This window comes from Populus nigra, chromosome 14 (assembly GCF_951802175.1).
Source record: "Populus nigra chromosome 14, ddPopNigr1.1, whole genome shotgun sequence".
Lineage (NCBI taxonomy): Eukaryota > Viridiplantae > Streptophyta > Magnoliopsida > Malpighiales > Salicaceae > Populus > Populus nigra.
This window is the reverse complement of record NC_084865.1, coordinates 6,329,168-6,353,094: the sequence shown is the minus strand read 5'-3', so window position 1 is coordinate 6,353,094 and position 23,927 is coordinate 6,329,168. Positions and strand designations below refer to the sequence as shown.

Genomic DNA, 23,927 nt, shown 5'->3' with positions numbered 1-23,927 from the left:
TCAATTTAATGTTAAAAGATAAAATAAAAAAAATATATCAATTTAGAAGATTTGTCAAAGTAAATTCAACAAAGAACCACAAAAAAAAAGAACCGGGATAAATTAGATCATTTTCAAAATTAGTGACAAATTCTATATAAAGCAAATAAATAAAAACAACATAGCTCAATTTTCAATTAAATAAATGTTAAAGTCTGAAACTGGAAAAAAAAATTATCTTAAAAAAAAAGAAAAGAAAAAAAACCAAACTCGAACAAACCTCTTAAAATTTAGTTAATCTCTAAAATTCATAACTTGTGAAATTCTAGACCTTCAATCAATTAAGAAACACAATTCCCAACCAAATTATCCTTATAGGATGAAATCAGGGAGAAAAACAATTTAAAGAAATTGTCAAAGTGAATAAAATAACAATAAAAAAAATAGAGATCAAATTTGATTGGAAAAAAACTTAAAGAAGATGAAATTGTAAAAAAAAAATAATTTTAAAACTTATTTCAAATAAAACAAATAGCAATCAAAAGAATGAGGATCAAATTTGAAATATAAAAAAATTAAAATGGACGAAATTGAAAAAGAATTATAATATTATAAATTATTCCAAATAAAATAAACAATAATAAAAAAAACAAAAACCAAATATAATGAAATAAAATATTGAAGGGATGCTTTGAAACTTTGAAAAGAAATGCGGGAGAATTGAGAAGAAGAGAGAAAAAAAGAAAAAGCATTGGTGCCAAACCGACTGGTTGTTAGCCACACACACCGTTTCATCATGGAGGGGACACCAAGACAGTTTCAACATTGTTGTAAATAGTAGTGTTTGGTAATCGAACAACCTCATATACGTCACTTGAAATGTGCAAAGGCCGACACATTGAAATGTGACACATTTATTTTAATAATATTTATATTTTTAAAATTATAAATTTACTCTTACACCAATAATAATAACAAAAAAAACCAAGCAAAAATACAAAAATACCCCTAAATTTAAGCTAAAGAGAAGTCAACCTTGGAGGGCATTTAAGCTAAAGAAAAGTCAACCTTAAAGGGCATTTAAGTCATTTTATTGTTCCTAAGAAATTGAAAATACAAAATGCCCACATCAACTTTTTTTTAAAAAAATTAATCCAACGATAGAATAGTCATTTTAAAAGTGAAAATACTTAATTGCTCATTTTAAATTTGACAATGACAAATAAACTCTTGTTAAATTATTGAATTACATCTAATAGTAAGTTAATTGGTTCTATTTTGGAAGGGCAAAATGGGGTTTTCACTATGGATTCCTTTAGTGAAAACCCCACGCCTTTTAGACTTTGTTAATACTAGAAATTTGACTCATGCTTTGCCATGAGCCAGATAATGTTTTCAACAAAAAAATACGCTCTTTCAACATTATTTTATTGTAAATGCAAAATTTAGAAATATTTGGGGGTAAAAAATTTATAATTCTAAAAGTACGAGGATCAAACTAAACTTCTTGACCAAATTTTAAAATCACCACCTATTTTCTGTACCCTTTTCACTTTGGTCTCATGCTTTCAATCTTGCCCTTACTCAACGATTTGAAGCAATTGCCCTTTAATTTGACCATAAAAAGGTGAAATCACTCAAAAAAAAAAAAGTTATAGGATCAAAATGAAAAAATAAAAAAAATGAACTGTGAGTCCATGGTGATAATGTGAGAGACTCCATAGTGTTTTTAGCTACAACGAAATGCACACAGGTTTTAGAGTTTCTTAGACACGCACACATGAACACTTGCGTACAAAAAGAAATCACTTCTCAATATATACAAGTAAGTAAGATTATTATAGGGCATTCTTCGTATGTAATGAAAATAGATTTCTTGCTTTTCAAAAGTATATAAAAAAATCTTGTTTTTCAATGTAATAAAAAATAAATAACGTAGAAAATAAAATGACCATTATAAAATATACTAAAAAATAGGTAAATTACTACAACAATCCACAATATCTATTTTATTTTTAATTTTATCCTCAAATTTTTTTTAAAAAAAACTGTAGCCCTCTATATAAAATATACTAAAACAAATAGATAAATTACTACAACAATCCATAATATCTATATTTTTTAATTTTGTCATCAAACTTTTTTTAAAAAAATTGTAGCCTTCAATGTCCAAATTAATGACCAATTTCTAAAATTTTGTTAAGAAAAAAAACAAAAGATGACCAAAGTATAAAATAAAAAGAAATTCTATGATTAATATCATATTTAGAAAAAAAGTTTTGTTTAGACCTCGACATAATTGTTGGAATTTTAATCTAGGTATGAAAATTCTTTTTCTTAACATTCCAATTCTTAGATTTAAGAGAGGAGAGAGAAAGTTGCTTGAAAATAGTAAAGAGAGAGAATTTTGTCAATTTGTCCATATTATAGTGAAAAAAACTGGTTTTGGTGTTAAGAGGTTTCATTTGATAAGAGAAGTTTGATGATAATGTTTTTTTACCTATAAAGATGCCTAAAAAGTATACCGAGGTTCTTTTAGATTTTTTTATGTAATTGATTTTTATTTTTCTTAGTGATTTTCTTCTCTTGATTTTCTTACCACCATAATGGTTGATGGATTTTGGAGAGGAGGCTCAAGCACTGACAAGTCGTTTACCTCCACTATAGAAAATGTCGCCTATTAAAAAAAAAAGAGTAAAGGACGAAGAGTCATTTGATTATGAGGAGGAAGAAAAACTAAAACGAGTCTAGGGAGGAAGGTTTATGCGCCATAACTTTTTTTAAAGGCACAAGTTTTTCTTTATATTTTTTTAATAATTTTTTCCTTCAACATTGAGTTTTTATTGAATTTTTTAGCATGTTTTTTTTTCAATTTCATCCTTTAACATTTAGTTAATTTGAATTGGTTTTCATAATTTGTTTTGGTTTACTTTTTATGAGGTTATCATAATTTTAAATAAAACATCTTGATATATGGTTGGAGCTTAAGATTTTGAGCATCAATCTTTGTAAAACAACTGTATTAAACTTACTAGAGTCCATGACATGAATCACTTGTTTGATGAGTTAAATTATGTTAATTGTGATGTGAATCTCGTGATCACGCAACCCACGACAAAATTGAGAACAAATCTTGAAAAGCCAAAACATGTTTAATAAGAGAGTGACACTATAAAAACATATTCAAAGACACTAGCACTATTGGAATAATAACTCTCACCCTACAAATATCGATTTGTAAATGAGAAGTATAATGAAGATGTCATGAAACCAGTTAATTTTTCATAAGTCAGTTTAATTCATTAAAGAACAAAAAAAAAATACAAGAATCTATTTCACAAGCTAAATAAATTGGGCAATATTAGTATTATCAAGTCTGAATATTTTATCTTTATAAAGAATATTTATATTCTTGAAAAGAAAAATCTTTATAAATCTATCATTATAGGTTAAATTGATCTACTTACAAAACTTATAAAATTCTATACTATTAAACCTGAAAATAGGGATAATATTAGGCTTTTAGCCCTTCTATTGGTTGCCAATGCCTAAGAATGGTGTCCAAGATGATAATCGCGGTGTAATATTTATTGCTGATTCAGAGCGTGTTTGGCAGTGTGGTTGCGGGTGCTTTTCAAATAACTTTTCATGCCAAAATGCATGCCAACAATGTTTTTTCATTTTTTAAAAATCATTTTTAACATCAGCACATCAAAACGATCCAAAACGTACAAACCATATTAAATTTTAGCAAAAAAAAAAAACAAAAAATTTTCAAATTTTTTGGGAACGCGGCCGCAGCCGCGTTCCCAAACGGTCTCTCAATTTATAATCCTAGCAGAAATAGGCTACGTTTTGTTACCTCTGGTGCTGGAATCTCGATTATAAGAATTTGACCACAAAGAATTTCATACTAGTTCGATTTCTTACATGTTCACGGGAGAATTGTTTCTAGCTTTTCTTCCATGGTTTATGAGCAAAATCAGCATGCTGGATATAACCTATTTGTTTTTTTTGTTTTAAAAATATTTTTAAAAGAATTCAATTTTTTTTAATTAATATATTTTTTTGATATTTTTAAATCATTTTGATATACTGATATAAAAAATAACTTTTTTAAAATAATAAAACATGATTTTAATATATTTCCTAAAATACCCTATAATTTTGGTGGAGCAAGTTTCGACACTAGAGTCTAGATTAATGGCCATCAGTTTCCTCAAGGTTAAGAAGTTCTTGTTCCGGCATTCATGGGTTACGGGACTGCATTCATCTTCTACATGGTTGATGCTTGGAATTCGTAAATCTGTGAAGCTTATTTTGAAAAATGGGAGCAAATCTAACTTACAAGAGGCTGGTTATTCTGGTTTGTTCGTGAAAATGAGAGCTCAGATTTGAACCCGCAATTGGGAAGGAGGGGGGGCGCTTAGGCCCTTGTCAGATGGGATTGGGAACAGGGTTTTGATTTCCATGATAAAATGATGGGAAGCCCAGAGCTCATAACTGTGCAGATTTGCCCAGTTTCTTTACTGACAGTGAATACAGTAATAATAGGCACGGCAATGCAATCGGATATGATATATAGATCAGGTGGCTCCTCTCCTCTACCACTTCCTTATGGGAGGAACAAGCTTCAGGGTCACCTGTCAAGACTCTCACATTAACAAGCAGAATTGAAAGGATTAGCGGTCTCGAGGTCAACTGGAACCTTTCCAAATCAGCACTCAAGAAACGACTGGGTCCATTTCATTAAGCAACAAAGGCAGACTACAAGGCCAACATTGGTTAACATCATAATCAATCTTCCACAACGACTTAAACTTCATCAATACATAATCTTGAACAGAACAAATCAAACAAAATTATCCCACAATGCCTTCTCAGTTCTAGAAACAGTACACACCTAAAAATTATCCTGAAAGAACAAAATGATGCACTTAGAACAGAGATGTTCCCTTTCCCTTCTTGTCTCCACCAATCTCAAAGTGCTTGCACCTCTGTGGAAATCATTGGCAGTAACAGAAAACATTAGCACAGTTGAAATCAAATGGTACGAAAATCACAACAAGAAAAAGGCTTGCATGGCTAACCTTGATTGGGTGCTGAGACACATGTTTGCATGCCTGGCATTGCAGCCTCAATACAATTTTCTTGGTTGTCTTTGCCTGTTAACAAAAGAGAAATCAATATCAAAATTCAACTACGCATGAAGACTAGATATCCATGCAAGGTGAAGAACAAAGAGGAGGCCTCAGAGCTAGTTTATATGTCTCTGTCATATGTTAGACAATCAGACAATGTAGGCAAATTCAAATCATCATAGGCCTCTAAAGAGAGAATTCAGAAATAGCAAAAATATAATTTATGGTGGTATAACAAGTACAATGCAAGCATTTTCCATTTTAATATCAACCACGAGGACAAGGAATGAAAGGAGGAAGCCTCAGAACTAATTATATGTCTCTGTCATTTGTTAGACAATCAGACAATGTAGGCAAATTCAAATCATCACAGGCCTCTAAAAAGAGAATTCAGAAATAGCAAAAATATAATTTATGGTGGTATAACAAGTAAAATGCAAGCGCTTTCCATTTTAATATCAACCATGAGGACAAGGAAAGAAAGGAGGAAGCCTCAGAACTAATTATATGTCTCTGTCATTCATTAGATGATCAGACAATGTAGGCAAATTTAATCATCATAGGCCTCCTGAGAGTATATACTCTGAAACCACAAAAGGATGTTCTATGGTAGTGATAACATGTATACTATCAAGACTTCACAATCAAACATTTAGCAGTATTTTTTACAGCCACTGAATACATGCAAATTACAATATAGTGACAAACAAAATTCAAATATTGATCTAAATCCTCGAGGGACTTTTAAGTATACCAAGTTTATGCAAGGAATAAGAAAACAAACCTTCTTGTGAAACACTGGCTTTGTCTGACCTCCATAACCAGATTGCTTGCGATCATAACGACGTTTACCCTGAGCAGCAAGGCTATCCTTCCCCTTTTTGTACTGAGTGACCTTGTGCAAGGTGTGCTTTTTGCACTCCTTGTTCTTGCAGTAGGTCTTCTTTGTCTTAGGAACGTTCACCTGTAATACACATGTCATTAATCAATCAAAATAACAAAGAAAATAAATAAATTACCTTATGGAAAAATTCTCAAGTACCATAACAAATACAATATGCAACTGAAACATGCTTCCATCAAACAAGCAGGAACTCAAACATTAAATTCACTCTCTCTTACTATATTAAAGGTCAGCTAAAACCACCGGCTATGTCTCTCTCGTCCACCCATTCATCTCAATCACGCAACTCATAATACTCGCAACCTCCAATCCCACAAGCCCTCCATTTCCAAAAGTTTCCATTCATCTTAAAACCAAACCTTCACTAACATCAGAACTTTCATACACACAAATCATTATAAACACAGCTAATCTTCAAGTAAAATGTGTATAAAACCAAATCTCTAACAACACGCACTACTCACTAGACAATACAGTTAACGATCGAGAAACAAATATTCACAAAACTAAATCTCTAACAAAGAAGATGACATTAAAACCAATGAATCTAAACTTCATAAATCGCAGTTTCAATCATAACAAAACAAAACTAAAGCTTCCATCGTTATACCGTAAACCACCTCAAAAATGAAAGAAACAGAAAACCCAGATGTAAAAATCGACAAAAAAAGATGTTATAGTACAGAGAATCAGAGAGAGGGAGCAGGTTACCATTGTTGGCAGAGAAGTGGTAGACTTCGGCTGCGAAGGAAATGGAGGTGAATGGAAAGAGCAGATTAGGGTTTAGAGCTATTTTAAACAGCAACTTATGGGCCAAATCATGGATCCTGAATTGAAAGGGACCATTGGGCCTGGGCCAAATTATTACCAATTCAGTTTTTTTGGTTCACTTGAAAAAATGGTGTTTTTCTTTTTAAAAAAAGAAAAAAATATGATATTTATATATATATATATATATATATATATATTACCGACAAACTCTTCTCTCTCTCTCTCTGTTTGCAAACAGGAATCAGATATATCAGTTTAGGGTATTCATTTCTTTTACAAGCGATTAATTGAAGACTCTTTCTTCATTTAATTTTTTGCACGTGAAAACTTTTTTTTCATAGAATTTATTTATTTACAAGAGATGCAAGAGACAAGAGAGTGACTTCAGATAGCACGAGATTAAGAATATTTTTTTAAAGATCCATCTTAGGTTATATCTTGATCATTATAAGCAAAGAGCACAGAGGCACTTAAGATCCCAGCTAAAGATTAAAAGAAGAAGAAGAAGACTCCACCTGTACGCGCAGTTGCATTTCTTAATTTCTTGTCTTAATTTGTTCATCTCCCTCGTCACGTTGCTTAGCTTTCAAAGGTCAGCAGGCTTTTTTTCTTATCTCTCTGATCATTTGATTTGATTTCTGTATCAAGATGACATGAAAAGGGATAGCGGAGAAGCCATTGCCTCGTGTCTTCTATATATATAATTATCAAAGCTCAAACGCAGTAAAATAATGCAAATATTGAGAAACCTATTCTTTCGGCTCCATATTTTAAACCTTACCATGCAAGTCCTATGCTTTTAAGAATCTCAAGTCTAAGTATATGGATGCGTAAAAGTACCCAGATTTTGTGTTTGTTCTAAGAGCTTGTAGAGAAAAGATGAAGGGGAAAACAGGGGCTGATCTCCATGCCCTACGTTTTGTTAACTAATCAATCATAGAGGAACCTGTAAAGGACTAAAATGGAGTCATTCACCGGAAAAAATCATCTTGTAATTGCTTGGCGATAAGAAGAAACAGCAGGAACTGACCGCCATGTATTATTATTAGCCGCGAGCATGCTCTCCATACGGACAAAAACCATATCACGGGACACCTGTGAAAGCCAATCAGAAAACAGCGAAATGGAGAAACTATCCAGACTTCCAGAACTTTGACTGATTATTTGCCAAATCTAGACATATTCTATAAGCGATTTACACAAAATGCCACCATCAAGAATAAAAAAACAGGCCATAACTACTAACATTTGAAAAATCTGAAGGCTACTAATATGAACAATCATAATTGATGCGGCTATCTAGAATTCGATAATTCGTCGACGACATCAAAATTCATGATATAGAGCGGCGGCTTCGTTCGAGGAATCCATCCATGACTACTTTCTTCTTATATTCCTCCGAATCATAAAATGATTCCGCCGAAATCAAACCATTGCTCACACTGTCTTCACTCCTTAGTCGAGGAACGAAGTAGAACCAAGCAGAAGTACAGAGAATGGCACATAATTTACCCCATACCAGCATTAAAACCATGGTCATTATAATGATTGACATACCAACGAAGGGGTGGTCACTTTTCTTCCCATTTTGATGATCGTTTTCTTTATGAGGCCTCTTAATCGTGACCCGGGACCTCGCCGCCGTGTTTGGTGTTTTTGTTGCCTGTCTTTCAACTGGCTGTGAGGGGGAGGATTCTGATCGGGTTATTATCGACACAGTTCGAATGGGCTTTTCCTTGACTTCGGGCGAGCTGGGTTGGTTAGTGCCGGTTCTTATAGCGTCTATTTTCCGGCAAAAGGACAATCGTTTCTTGCACGTGGCGTCCTTTGTAGTTTCCACGTGATCCGAGAGTTTCCCATTTTCGAGGATGATGTCTTGTTCAGAAGACCTGTACCATGTCTGAAACAGGACGATAATCAGCTACCTTCAAGTGATGCTAACTTACGCCAAAGTTTGCTCAATTATGCTAAAATACGCTAAAGTTTGCTCAATTATGCTAAAATACGCTTTATAAACAAAAATGTTAATTTTTGTTAGCAGTATTCTTCACATACCTCTCCAGGCATCTCTTTGGGTGCTCGATCTGAACTGACTCTCGCAGGAGTTTGACGTGGCGTCTCGTGTTTGGTTAAGGATTTTTGACGCTTTGGCTTCGAGGCACCAGAGGTTCGGTCACTGCCAGGCACGGTAGAGTCTATGGGGACAGTTTTGGCGCCTGAGTTCTTGACGCAAACCCAAGACCAAGAAAACAAACCTGTTTGCGGTTTCTTCTCGGGAGATGGAATGGCTTTCCTGGAAAATCCAAAACAACCGAGAAAACTTGTGAATTTTGTTCTTGTTTTTTTGGGTTTGCGTTGACAGGAGGCGGGCTCCATGGGAGAGACGGAGACAAGATCAAGTCGGCATGTGGAGAGTTTCGAACATTGATTGAATGCTGCTGGAATGGGTGGTTTCTTTCTTGGGTCACTGTTACTTAAATAATCACCGTATTAATCTTTAATGGTCAAAATAATTAAATCTATACGCTGTTCATTATTTAATTCTTTGTAATCTTAGTCTAGTGTCTAAAAGTTTGCTCGAGGAACAGTATGAATCATTTTTTTTTGTTTATTTCCAAATATTTTCGTTCTTACAGACATCAAGATTAATTAGTATATAAAGTTTAAACTGATTGGTTTAATTACATGGAAATCCTTCTCATGTATCCTTATTAATTATACCCAAAATATAATTATATCTGTGATTACAAATTTATTCTAAACAATTGTTCCAGTAGCGCACCTTGATGATCAAGTAAAGAAACAAATATAATAGTTAAATCTTAGTAGTTAAGGAAATCTTTGATGATTTTTTTCTTAATAAAAACGTTTTGTTTGGTATGACTTTAGATTTTAAGGGTGTTTGGGAGAATTGTTGTTTTTTAAAATATATTTTACTTGAAAATATATTAAAATAATATTTTTATTATTTTTAAAAATATATTTTTAATTTCAGGCCATCATGATATTCTAAAAATATATAAAAAATAATTTTAAATATTTGTTTCCAAATTTTATCCTATCTGGTATGGGGTTCCGTGCCTAGTGGTTTGGTCTTGCACGTTTTCACCTTCTACGTTGCCTTGAAAAACACTGCACTTGTCTCTAAGTATAATTTAATGGGCATGGCATGGACATAATTTGAGAATTTCTGTTATTTATCAATTTAAATGTGAATAGTTAAAAAAAATTAAATTAAATATACTAAAGCTAAGTCCACAGTAATCTACCCATGGAGAATCAACCAATGGAGCGTGTTTAGAGTGTGGTTACGATTATTTTTCAAAGTGTTTTTTAATCAGAAATATATCAAAATAATATATTTTTTTATTTTTAAAAAATTATTTTTGACATCATTACATCAAATTGATCTGAAAACACTAAAAAAAATATTAATTTGAAGCAAAGAAAAAAATAAATAAAATTTAAACTTTTTTTAAAACGCTTTTAAAATATAAAAATAAACAATACAATAGCATAATCTTAGCTAGGATACATGCATATTATATTAATTACTTACCAATTAAATTTTTAATTTAGCTAGCACTCACATATTCTACATTTTACACATAATTATTCTTTCTGTGGGGAAAAAAAACACAAACTAGTCTCTTTTTTTTCCAAAATAAAAATAAAGCACTATATATATATATATATATATATATATATATATATATTCTGTCTTGTTTATCTTGTCAAACTCTCGACGGAAGAGGATAAGGATATTAATTAATCTGGAAGCCATCATCACATGCCTTCTCACTCTCATTTGATTACGGCTGGTTGATCATTCGTATATAACGGTTTGAAAGAGCTTTAACTTCAGATACGGCTTCCCTTATTAATTATTTTTCATCAGTTTAGCTACTTGCCCGCAGGAACTATATTCTATCCTCCCTTTTTTTTTTTTATATATATATATATATATATATATATATATAGACATACATACAGACACTAATTAATTAAAATGAAGCTGTTTTATTTTTTTAAAATAACAATGATATTATTTTGATTTAATTTTTTAAAAATCAAACTAAGTTTTAGCTAACATAGGAACTAACCCACTGAATTAAATGAGTCAAAAACAAGTTAATTTCATATAAATTTTTTAAAAACTTGACTTAGCCAACAACTTAATCAACTAAGTCTTAATTAATCTGTCAAGTTCGTCCGAGTTTTATACCTCTATGTATCGCAAGTCACATTATTTTCGTAACACTCACATATATTTGAAGAGACTTTCGTATGGTAGGAATGATGCTAAAAAATATCCTCACGGATGAGTTCACAGGATACGTAGAAATCAACAAACCTAGAAGCACAGTGTCCTGACATGAACACAAGCTCACTCGACGAAGTGAACAAACATGAGAGTGTCGGACCACCGTTATCGATCGGTGGGCCCATAACGTTTCTTCGAACAAACATCTTAGCTAGATTTTCGTCCTATCTGCCGATCGAGTTACGATTAGGTTATCTTCGAAAAATGGCAGCCTAAAATGGCTACTGTGGAGGAAACTGTGCAGCAGCGAGTTCGGATGAAAAAGTCACAATTGGAAATGGTGATGAAAGAGATGAAGTGGTTCGCAAATAAATCAATCACGTGATCATGTAAATAACAGAAGCTAGTTGGATTAATAAGCACGTGTTATAGTCGAGTGATTTATAGTTAGAAGGTAGTTACAACAGTCAGACAATTAGTTCATGGAAGAGCTTGTATTAATAGGCAAAGCATGCAAATTAATATATTATAAACGGCTGTTTGGAAGTATAGTTGTAGTTGCTTTTCATTCAGAAAAGTATTAAAATAATATTTTTTTTATTTTTTTAAAAATTATTTTTAATACTAGCGTATTAAAATGATCTAAAAAAATACCAAAAAAATATTAATTTAAAATAAAAAAATAAAAAAATTTTAAAACATAAAAACAAACATGATATAATTAGTTATGTTTAATGTACAAAAGGAGTTAATTTAGATGGCTATAAATAATATATATATTATTAGCTAAAGTCTCTATTAATTAATTAAAAAGGTGGCTGATGACCATAGGTCTGTAAGGAAAAAGACATCATCAATTACATCATATGATTAATTAGTTGGTGGTATAATTTCTTGTATTAGCAATTTGTATGCATGGTTTTTTCATTGGATGGCTAGGACTTCGTGGCACAGGACGCGGTTTTGCCAGGTCCACGGCGACTAGTTTCTATGCAAATTGATGCGATCATCAGCTCCAATTATTTATTTTTTTTCTGTATAAACTCTTTAATTTGCTGCATGTTGTCTTTGGAGGGTAGATTTATTTTTAAACAGAACGTGACATCATAGTCCATAGAATATACAAAAAATAAGAAGAAAAAAAGAAAGACCGCAAGAAAATGTTATTTAACTAGATTTCTTAGGTTGATCATTTCTTACAACACTAAATTATCTGGGTTTTCTTATGGTGTTTCACTATTTATATAAATAGTAATTTTTAAACCCTTTTATTTAAACATTCAAGGAGTTTTTTTATTTTATTTTTTGATTTATTATTTTTGGATCTAATAATTCAATGAGATGAAGTTTTCATCTTACAAAGTCAAAATTTAAAGTGAGAGGATCAACATATAAAATATGGAGAAAATTCATGACATTTCTCAAAAATTTTAAATTCTTATTTTCATTTAAAAGTTTATTTTATTCATTTATTAGCCCATGAGTTAGAGAGATGAGAGAGAAATTTATCGAAAAACGATTGAGAAGAGAGGAAATTGTTGTTTGACCACAATCCGACCATTAATTTTTTTTTTTTGTGTCAACAGGTTTCATTCGATAAAGAAAATTTTTTTGTGGTGTTTTTAGACCTTTCACTTATCTAAAAAGGTAGATCTATGTCGGAAGAGATTTTTTTATGTTTAATTTAGTGTTTTTGGAGCAATTTAGGATTCTAGGGTTGAGAGATTGATTTATTTAGGTGTTAATAATGTGTATTTGGTGTTTTTGGATCAAAATATGAAAAAAATAGATTTTTCATATCCAACCCAACTTTGATTTTTCAGCCATTTTTCATATGAAAAAATATGTTTAATGTGTGTGGTCTTGGGTTTAGTTGTAAAGGTCTAGGCGTGTTGGTCACGTAGGCTTGTACACATGGACTATTGTTTTTGTTTTATCCTCTACTGTTTGGTTTTTATTAAATTTTTAATTATTATTTTTAATTTTATTATTTAATATTTGGTTAATTTTGAATCGGTATTTATAATTTATTTTGATTTGTTTTCTATGAAGCTATTACAATCTCAAAAAATCATTTCAACATTTTATTGATACTTAATTTTGCAAGCTTATATTCTTGGCGCCATATAATTTAATAAAAAATAGTTTCATGAAAAACTAAGTTATTAACCTAATGGAGTGCATGACTCAGATAACGAATTTAGCGGGTTAACTTTGATTGATTGGAAATAGTGTTTCATAATTTTTTTTATTTGTTTTTTATGGGGTTATCATTGTCTCAAACAAATATCACGATATTGGATTAATGCTTGATTTTACAAGTGTCTATTTTTTCATATAATTAAATAAAAAATAGTTCTAAAAAACAAATTTATTAAACTAAATGGAGTCCGTAAGCCTTGTGAGTTTGATGAGTTAACCCCAGTTAATCTAGTTACAGTTTTAATATTAAAAATAATATATCATCTTGAATTTTTTTAAAGCCAAACTATATTTTTACAGATTGTTCGGGTTATTTTTAAATTCATCAAATTAACTAAGCCATGCAAGAGAAAATCTCACTCAATTCAATTTAAAACCCGAGTTAAATAAAAAAATAAGTTAAGAGATTCTATAGATTTCATATGGAAGGGGAAGAATTTATCCTTTCTAGCATCAAGAAACACTACTGCTGCCATGAAAGATAGTTTCGAATTAAATTCCATATATCCAAACCAACTCTAATGCTAGACAGTTTTTTACATTGGATTTATATGATTAGGAGAAAATTATTTTTATAATAATCCAAACTTAAAATTCAAATCTTTCGAGAGGCAAAGCTTTCGAGAGGAGAGCATAACTAATTTGCTAGTTAATGTAGACAACGATTGGTTAGTAATGCTGACATATGTAATTAATTACATAAACTTAAATTGCATGGAAAAAGCACTGTACATATTCCTCTGTGATTTGCAATGAATATTATGACAATAAAATTACAATCTTGTCTTTAATAAAAAACAATTAAGATGAATTAGACTTGAGGGGTGAAATAGTCTTTTTAACTAGGTTAATTTGCAATTAATTTTTTGTAACAATTAAATCAATTGTCTTTAAAAGTAAAAAAAGTAACCCGAGAGGTTTTATAGGAACTTCATTTTATTATAAATATTGTAATGACTCAATTGACCTTACCATCATTTTTTTTAAACTTTGACTTCAAGGGTTTATTGGTAGTTTCATGATAGTTTTTTTTTTGTTATTATCATTTAATCCTAGAGGTATTTTCATGCTTTTAAAAATAAAATAAAATAAAATAAGAAAAAACTACTAACACGTGTGTGACATGCGTCAACACGTGAGCTGCTTTGTCTCATTCGAACAGTATATGTTGATGACTCAGGTGGTCAAAATCATGCTTCTACTGTATCATTTGATTTGTTTAGACATCTTTTTTTTTATGGCGTGTGCATGGTAATTTAGTCTGGTTTGGTGTCAATTAGCTTTTTTTTTTTCCTTCTTTTTCTTGATTTGTTTGTTGTCTCTTGAAAAAATCATAAAAATTGTTTTAGAAGAATATATTCTCTAACATGTCACTATTTAAATATTTTAAAAGTATTTTAGCCAATTGACATCTAATTTTTTACTTTCTAACGTGTTTATATTTTATAAGGTTAAAAGAAACTTTCTACTGCGAGTAAAAAACTAGTTGAATCCAGTTAGGGTTAATCAATAATTAAATGTTGCTGTAAATGAAGGATCTTAATTATTAGCATAGTGGCCCATTGAAACATGACAGATAGTATATAGAAATTTAAGGAGGTATGAATGCATATTTGATGGGCACTAAAAGATATCCGGAGCACGCGAAGTCGCTGATCTAGCTAAAAAATGATTAACAATAACAAATATGATGAATCTTTTCCTTGTCTTCTCATAGCCCACATATTCCAATTATAAATATATAATAATTTTGTGTTTAAGCAGGCTCTGTTACACTAGACAATGATGGCAATGGAAAGATCAGGTTCTGCACAGTTGATAGAAACGTGACTCACATGCTGCCATGGAAATAAGATAGGTACGTAACGTGGTGGTTCAGTGATAAAAGTTTAGAATCAAAAAGTTTGTTTTTTTTATGGTCTCAGGTTCGAGCCCTGTAATTGCTCATATGATGGCCACTAGAGACTTACATGGTCGTTAACTTCAGGGCCCGTGGGATTAGTCGAGGTGCGCGCAAGCTGGACCGGACATCCACGCTAAACTAAAAAAAAAATAAGATAGGTACGTAATTACTTTTAAATTTAAGATTTATTGATTTTTTTTATATAGATTAACATATATATCCAGTGAGCTTGCACGCATTTTAACTAATTACATAAGCTCTAAAGTTAATGATCATATAAATTTTCAGTGATTGTAAGATTTATAAGACTCAAGTTAATAATTTTTTAAAAGTAAATTTGAGATCTTACTAGTTAAATTATACCCCTTCACCAAAAATTTATAATATGCGTGCATGATTTGACATCCAAACCAGTGTTGATCACGTATTAATTTGGTTGGTTTCTACCTACTCGAACACGCTCTCTCTTTCTCTAATAATAAAAGAAAAACCTTTCAATTTCCTTTTATTCTGAAGACTAGATAATAGTCTTAGACATCGTCAATCGCCAGATTAGAATGAAAAGGTAGTAGCAACCATGTCAGGTGATGCCACAGAAAAAATATAATAATAATCAAAGTGAAACAGAGAAGGGAAGATCTTCAACTTCCTGAATCTCAACCTTTATTTATTTATTTATTCCCAACAAAGACTAGTTCAAGTAGAAATTATCAACAAAACATGGAAGAATAGGCTTCCATAAATTCATACTTGAGCTGAAGGATTTAGCGAACATTAATTAATGGATGCAGGCAGTGCTTACTCTGGGTATCATGCATTTTAAATATTGTATCTCAGACAAAACATGACCATAGCATTTATTTGACAGACCCCATCCTACTGTTTAATTGTGACATGATGGTTGTTGTTATCTATTCTGGAGCTCTAGAAAAAAAAAAGAGTACAAAAAAATCAAAAGATATTAAAAAAAAATAAAAAACATATGTTAGTGGGAAGAGTGTGTCAGAATGCCTAGAAAATTGCTGAAAACTGGTTGAGAAACATCAAATATACAAGATTGAAAAATTTAGCAATGTATTTTTGATTGATGAAGATCCTGTTGGCAACGAAAATTCAATTTGAGAAGGAAAATTTAAAATTGGATGTTTAAGGACTTAATTAATTTTTTCAAGGTTTACTTGAATTTATTGAGGTTTTAATTGAAAGAAAAAATAATTTTTAAAATCAATTTAAGCTTTAATTGGAAGAAATTGAGGTTTGGGGGTTGAATTTCAACTTTTAGGAGTAAATTTGATCAAATCAAGAGCTTTATTGTATAAATATTAAAGTTTTATGGGCAATTGGAGACTTGATTAGAGAAATCCAAAACCAAGAACTAAACTGGAAAAAGGTGCGTGAATATAGGGGCTTTAAATTGACCAAATCAAGGGCTAAATTGAAAAAAATTATAAATTTGTTGGTCAATTGAGAGTTAAAATGCACAAATTCAGGATTAAGAACCAAAATGAAAAGGGCAGCCAACTTAGAGGCTGATAAATGAGTTTGTCACTGGTGAAATTGCATGAAATTAAAAGTTTGGAGGCGATTATGAGTTCAATTAAGAGAAATTGGAAGAATTCAATTGTTTCAATCCCAAATCAATAACCTTATACGACGCATCATTCATGCTTAAAGAAGAGAAGGTGAGTGACACGTTATTCAGTTGACATGCCCTTGTTTTTGATTATTTTGGTTAATCGAGTTGACAACTTCAAACGCATGAATGTAGAGCTATATAACTTCAAATTGAGCACGGTTGGATTTAAATAAAAGATGTGCATACTCTCTACAAATTTCAAGTGGTCTCAGGCGACGATGACATCAGAAGTGCTGTGACGAGGCCTCGAAAGTGGGCAACCTAGTTAGCCCTGTCAATGCAATTATTATGTAAAAACCAATCTATTTTTTGTGTGTTAACATACAAAGCCTTTTCGAGGTGTCCTTATCAAGGGTTTACAACACTTCCCTCAAGATCAAGTAAAAAATCGTGATGTTTATGTGAAAATCAAAGTGATTGGATGCTAAATTATTAATCTTTGTATGATTTGCAATATTCATATACCTTCATTTTGACCAAATCTGGTTTGATTTACAATTGACATTGCTGGGTTTATGTTTAGTGTTCTTCGTGTTTTTTTATTTTTTTTGTGTTTGATCCATTTTGTTCAAGAATTTTTGATTTTTTTGCTGTTTATTTTTTTAAAAAACTTTGGTTTTGTTTTTGGGGTCAAACTAAGATTTTTGGGTTGGTTTATGGTCTAACAAAAACTTTCAGGTCAACCTGGTTAGGTCAACTCGGTCAGGTTGACCTAGCAAAAAAAATCTGGGTTCAAGGATTTTAATACCTTGTTTGCTTAGTAATGTTTTTATTAAAGAGTCTTTGGTTTAAAGGTGTGTTTAACGAACACCCATTAGGCTTATTTTAGGTAATTTTATTACAAGAAAAAAAAGGGATTTTGCCAAACAAATTTTAAAAAATATATATATATAAATAAAAATTATTTTTTTTTCTTGCATATGGCCAAAAATTCCTAAAGTTATTTGAGCATTTTTTTCAACGAAAATTTAAAATATTTTTGCATATTTTTTGAAAAATTACAAGAATTTTACAACAAGTTTTTAAAATTTCAAAGAATTGTGGTCTATTTTTTTAAAATTCTAATTTTACCCCTAAAAAATCCTTAACAATAAAAGAGGATATTTTACCTTTTCAAATCAAGTTCTTGACTTATAAAACTAGGGTTTGTTCATCATAAAAAACCTGTTATAGTAGGTTAGTAGAAATAAATATAATGGGATCATACCATATAATAAAAAAAACAATGTAACCTATATGAAGTAAGGGATATGAAAAATGTTAATATATTTCTTTTATATGACCCATTCTGTGCCTAGATTCTTTGAAGAAAACCAGTACCTTAAATAAAGAAAAAGCCTTCCAAATCCTGTCCGGAAAAGTTGCCTCGACGTGACGACCAGGGTGACGAGGGTTCGACATCCATTATCTGTGAAGGATACGCAGAACAAGTTTTAAATACTTGTCTTATGCTGTAAATTATTAACCAAAATCTCTAGTAAATTAAAATAAGCTAGGTCAAAAGAACAGTGGCGGATCCTTGAAGGGACAGCGGAAGACGGGAGGTCGGTAGCCCCTCTGTGCTTTGAATAACATTACATTTTGGCCCATAGACTTTTAAAAATTACAATCTTGTTCCTAGCGGTGACCAAATTTATTTAATTAGGTGACTTTATGGAAACATGATAGTCATATACTGCTTAAGAACACTTAATGCACATCAAATATCTTTTCGATCTGATTAAAAAATGATCAATTTGTAAATAAAATATTACGTCCATGAACAATACGATGAATAGTACAATATTATTGACATTGCCTTCCTAGATTCTGGTCAGATCCGCCATTGCAAGAGAAAACTAATGCCTTCTGAATTCTCAAGTATATGTAACGATGGCTTACTTTTGACCAGATCGGAAAAAAGAATTCTCAAGATTGTTTAAGTGTTTTAATTGATTTTTTTTTAATTTTTTTTTTCCAGCGATAAGGATATGGGATGAGCAGGAAGGAATGGGTGTCGTAATCCATAATCCATAATATTCAATTTTGTTAGGAACTGGCTCCCAATGGAGCCATGTTATGCCAACAGCCACCGCCATTTAATGCAGCGGCGAACCATGAAATCTACCTTTTTTTTGCACCTAACAAATCTGTACAATTATAAATTTCGTCCCTGTGCCAAGTCCGTGAAGCTCTTATTTACAGAGCACTCATTTATTGTTTTGAGCAACAAGTTTTCGTAAAAAACTAGTTATATGACCCGCGCGATGTTGTAAGTTAATTTTTTATATATATAAAAACTAAGATTTAAAAGTGTTAGGTCTTTCTACAAAACTATACCCAAGAGTCTTGGGTTTGACTGTAACGCTTGACTCAAGAGTAATATTTATAATATTAATAATAACATTAAACTTGCATGATCCAAGTTTAAGTGGGTCTGACTGCAATACCAGACCCAATAGCCTTGGATGTGGGTCTTGCTGTAAGGTCGTGTCATAAAAATGTGATAATTAAATAGATTAATTAAAAAGAAAAAAAAAAGAAAAAAACCAACAGAAAAAAAAACTAATGAAAAAAAGAAAAAATATCTGAATTAACTGGGTTAACCTGTCAAACCTTGGATTCGTGTCGTGAAAGTTTGATAACTAAATAGAAAAAAAATTGACGTGTTAACCCAGAATTAATTGGGCTAACCCGTCAAACCTGAGATCCATGTCATGAAGTTTGATAACTAAATAGAAAAAAATTCAACATTAACAAACTAAATTAAATGAAAAAATTAATTAAAAATGAAAAAAAAATAAAAACAAACAAAAGGCATCAACCTTTTTACTAATGAGGAAAAAAAAGAAAATCTGAATTAACCAGGTTAGCCCGCCAAATCAGGTTAACCCGTCAAACCTTGGATTCGTGTCATGGAAATGTGATAATTAAATAGAAAAAATATTTAATGTTAACGAACTAAATTAAAAAAAAAGATTAATGAAAAAGGAAAAGATAAAGAGAAAAAAACCTACGGGAAGAAAAAAACTAATGAAGAAAAAGAAAAAAAATCTGAATCAGCAAGGTTAACCCGTCAAACCTGAGATTCGTGTCATGAATGTTTGATAATTAAATAGAAAAAATTTAATATTAAGAAACTATAGAAAAAAAAACCAAAGGCATCAGTTTTTTTTATTGTGGACTGCACAGTGTAATCCATAGTAAAAGGTTTAAAAAGGAAAAGAAAAAGAAAGGAAAAAAAACAAAAGCATACGCGACGGGTTAATTTTTTTTCTTGCATAAAAAATATAAAAGGCTAAAATCTAAGAGTGTTAAGTCTTTTTTTAAAGATATACTTAAGAGCCTTGAGTCTAGCTGCAACGCTTGACCCAAGAGTAATATTTATAATATTAATAATATTATTAAACTTATATGACTCAAGTTGAAGCGAGTCTGGCTGCAACACCGGACCCAAGAGCCTTGGATGTGGGTTTGGCTAAAAAGTTGTGTCATAAAAGTGTGATAATTAAAAAGATCAATTAAAAAGAAAAAAATAAAGAAAAAAACCAATAGGAAGAAAAAAAACTAATGAAGAAAAAGAAAAAAAATCTGAATTCACTGGGTTAACCCTTCAAACCAGGTTAAATTGTCAAACCTGAGATTCGCGTCATCAAAGTTTGATAACTAAATAGAAAAAAAAAATTGATGGGTTAATCCAGAATTAACTAGGTTAACCAGTCAAATCAGGTTAATCCGTAAAGCCCAGGATATGTGTCATGAAAGTCTGATAATTAAATAGGAATAAATTTAACATTAACAAACTAAACTAAAAGAAAAAAATTCATTAAAAATAAAAAAATAAAAAAAATTCCAGGTTAACTCATCAAACCAGGTTAACCCGTTAAACCCGAGATCCGTATCATGAAAGTTTAATAACTAAATAAAAAAATTAACATTAACAAACTAAATTAAACAAAAAAAATTCATTAAAAGAAAAAAACACACAGAAAAAAGCAAAAAAAAAAACATAAAGGCATAAAAAACAAAAAAAATTGGAAAACAAACAAAAAAAATACAGCTCAAGTTTCACTGTGCAGTGCATAGTGAAACACTGATGCATTTACAACGAAAATACAAAGCGTGGGGAAAGCTACAATACTTTCCCCACACCTTTTAGAGTATTGTTAATAAAGAGAAAATCACTAGTGAAAAGGAAAGAAAAACACCAGTGAAAAGTATAAAGTGAACTCTTGTATAAATTCTTGAAATACAAGAGTAATAGTATATTTCTGGGTATTGTTTTGTGATAATGGTAGAGAGATTGAGTGATTTGTAATTTGTACTCCGCCATAGTAAAATATCATTGCCATGTTGCCCATAAATCTAGTGATGCGAACCATGTGGATATGAAAATTCAAAAACTCATGGTCAAATCAATCTTTTTCAAGAAAACTAAATCCAGGCTTATAATTGAGCTTGATATAACAAACTTGTATTGAGGCACCGAGACTATAGAAAACAAATCCCCACCTAACATCTATAAACAGATGCGAACGAGAAGTATAAAAAATAATCAACCACGAAGCCTAGTTAATTCTTCGATAAGTCAGAGTAGTTCCATGAGAAACCAAGTAAGAGCAAACTCTTTCTCACAAGTTTTATTTCTAAATAATCAACCAATCTCTTGTTTATTTTTAATTTTATCGCAACTAGATTCTAGATGATGACAATGGTGAAATAACATAAAAACTAAAAGATAAAGGGATGTAATTTGCTTTTAAAGCCTTGCTCTATGTCGTACCCTTCGCGAGAGCACAATGTCGTGACAACCCTTTTTAGGTTGGTTAAGAGGTCTTTGGCTGGATAAGAAGTTGCCATCTAATATTATGATTGTTAGAAACTTTAACTGGTCTTTATAAATTCTAGGCAAGGGACTGGTTACGTAAAATGAATGTATTAGCACCCATAGTACACCTTACATGAGGTAAGTTGCGTTATTTTTCTTTGTTTGTGGTTGCTATAGTCTAATGATGTTTCTATTTCTATAAGTGTAGATGAGATTGCTATGACAAATAAACTCTAGTTTCTGAGGTCGAGAATTTGGGTCTGAAAGATGTCTAAAGAAAATAAGTCTATTCATAGCTTATTAACCACAAATGAAACCATATTTACTAATCCAAAGAGATTCAATGATTTTTTTTTTCATTTATCTTTGGTATTTCTGATGTCTATGACTTTTGTACTATGAGACACAAGTTAAAATATCTCCAATTATTGTTGAGGTTTTTTTCTAGGATAAACTTGGAAATTTTGGCTATTGTGTCATTCCAAATAATATTTCAGATAAAACTCTTTGTAATTTTTATCCATATATTAGAAGTGAATGAGTTGTATTACTTCTAATAATATTTTGGATATTAATCTCTATTTAAGTTTTTTTATCTTTATATTAAAGGTGAATAATAAATTATTATTCCTAAAAATATACTGTTTATTACCCTTTATAGGTTTGTTTTGTTCTTATATCAAAAGTGAATATTATATTTCTTTGCCAAAAATAAGTTTTTAATATTTTAAAATATAGGCTAGAATTCTTTGGGATTTTACAAGCTGGTTCTTGAATCCATACAATACTTTGTGTATTTTTACACATGCACAAATATTTTTTATTTTTATGTTTTAGACATGCTTAAATATATATTTTTAGGATTTTTGGTCATATATAAGAAAACTGTTTATTTATATTTTTTAGACATGCTTAAATATTTATTTTTTTTAATGATTTTTAGCCATATGCAAGAAAATAGTTTATTTATTTAATAAAGAAATATTTTATAATTATTTTTTAAAGTTTTGTTTGATAAAAAACCATTTTTCTTTAAATAAAACTGTCAAAGTAGGCATATGAGCATGTTTGTCAAATACGCCTTTAAGCTAAAAAAATTCCTTTATAAAAAAAGTTGAAAACAAAACAAAGCCTTACCCTTCTAACCTGAATTTGACCTAATCAGATTAACTTGAAATCTTTGGTTGGACCATAAACCGAACCAGAACTAAAACCAAAACGCAAAACAAATCAAACTTGTAAAAAACATGAAATTTTTTGTCACAAATGAATCAAAACCCAAAAAACTCAAGAACACGAATAACAAATGAAGAACATAAAAAACAAGCCCAACAACATAAGTCGAAAATCCAAACTACGTATGAATAAACTAAAGACATAGACATATTTGAAATCAATCACTGAACAATAATAAAGTATCAAACATAAACGATTATCACCTAATAATCACGATTTGATAAAACCAGATTTCGATACAAAAACAAAACCCTAGGATTAAAACTAAAAAATCATGATTATTGATGCAAACTAACTCTAAATTATTGATTAATGAACTCATGCGAAGACGTTGATGTAAATAAGCAAAGAAAAAATGGTAAAAATCAAGTAGCTAAGACAATGTTCATACGAATAACATTGCACAGAATCTGCTTAGAAATGTTGTTCAACCAAGAACTGGCCTTTTTGGCCTCTTAACCTTTGGCCTTTTGTTCCTAAAACCACGTTGCCATAGTTACACATGTTTAAATCAAAATAAATAATAATAAAAAACAAATTATAGAAAACATGTATAAGGTTTTAATTTTTAAAACCATCAAAGCTAAACAGGTATATTTAATAATTTAATATTTAAATTTGTATTTTAACAGTTAATAGAACTTACACAAACCTAGAAAAAACAAGGGCATGCATCAAAACAAACTTCTAAAGCCTATTGCCACTTTTGAAAGATTCAAAAACTACTTCATTCTATAAAAAACAATCAGAAACATATCTTCTTAACATCTAATAATATAGCCATATAAACTTAAAAAAAGATTGAACAAAGAAAAACTATTTTTATGCATTAATCAAAATCTAAGAATACAATATAACACCAAAACAAGTCTACAATATCATTGAAACATACAAAGTAGAGCTTGTCGCGGGGTGCGCGACGTCGCGGCGATCGTCCACCCTCAGGTGTGTATGGGGGGATATATCTATCTGGTAAATATGGAGAGACAAGGAGTTCTTTGTCTCTTAGCAATAAAAAAATGGTGTGGGAGTCGCCACCTAGTATTTTGGTCACTAGGAACCCTAACTGGTCTCAGAGATCGGG

General features: G+C 30.7%; 2 protein-coding genes and 3 non-coding genes across 5 annotated transcripts; all 5 read right to left on the bottom strand.

Moving 5' to 3' along the window:
- Positions 1–4,703: 4,703 nt before the first annotated feature.
- On the bottom strand, positions 4,704–6,879 carry LOC133672343 (large ribosomal subunit protein eL42). Its single transcript, XM_062092729.1, has 4 exons — positions 6,736–6,879; positions 5,905–6,084; positions 5,070–5,144; positions 4,704–4,976 (listed from the first exon to the last, which is right to left on the bottom strand). Exons 1-4 carry the CDS (start codon positions 6,736–6,738, stop codon positions 4,917–4,919), a joined length of 318 nt encoding a protein of 105 aa, XP_061948713.1. The 5' UTR covers positions 6,739–6,879; the 3' UTR covers positions 4,704–4,916.
- On the bottom strand, positions 5,224–5,308 carry LOC133673620 (small nucleolar RNA SNORD34). Its single transcript, XR_009835033.1, has one exon. It is a non-coding gene; the product is annotated as a small nucleolar RNA SNORD34 (small nucleolar RNA).
- Positions 5,416–5,499, bottom strand: LOC133673597 (small nucleolar RNA SNORD34). The gene has a single exon (XR_009835010.1). It is a non-coding gene; the product is annotated as a small nucleolar RNA SNORD34 (small nucleolar RNA).
- On the bottom strand, positions 5,607–5,689 carry LOC133673619 (small nucleolar RNA SNORD34). The gene has a single exon (XR_009835032.1). It is a non-coding gene; the product is annotated as a small nucleolar RNA SNORD34 (small nucleolar RNA).
- A 1,040-nt stretch (positions 6,880–7,919) lies between the features above and the next one.
- On the bottom strand, positions 7,920–9,268 carry LOC133672342 (uncharacterized protein At5g23160-like). The gene is made up of 2 exons (XM_062092727.1): positions 8,851–9,268; positions 7,920–8,695 (listed from the first exon to the last, which is right to left on the bottom strand). The coding sequence occupies exons 1-2, from the start codon at positions 9,169–9,171 to the stop codon at positions 8,129–8,131; spliced, it is 888 nt and encodes a 295-aa protein (XP_061948711.1). The 5' UTR covers positions 9,172–9,268; the 3' UTR covers positions 7,920–8,128.
- Between the last annotated feature and the right edge of the window lie 14,659 nt (positions 9,269–23,927).

Excerpts from the sequence above, each read along its gene's own strand:
- LOC133672342 (XM_062092727.1), bottom strand. The coding sequence starts at position 9,171 with ATGGAGCCCGCCTCCTGTCAACGCAAACCCAAAAAAACAAGAACAAAA. Across the intron at positions 8,696-8,850 it reads CCAAAGAGATGCCTGGAGAG|ACATGGTACAGGTCTTCTGA; the intron begins GTATGTGAAGAA and ends GTCCTGTTTCAG.
- LOC133672343 (XM_062092729.1), bottom strand. Across the intron at positions 5,145-5,904 it reads AGCCAGTGTTTCACAAGAAG|GCAAAGACAACCAAGAAAAT; the intron begins GTTTGTTTTCTT and ends TTTTGTTAACAG. Across the intron at positions 4,977-5,069 it reads TGTCTCAGCACCCAATCAAG|AGGTGCAAGCACTTTGAGAT; the intron begins GTTAGCCATGCA and ends TGATTTCCACAG.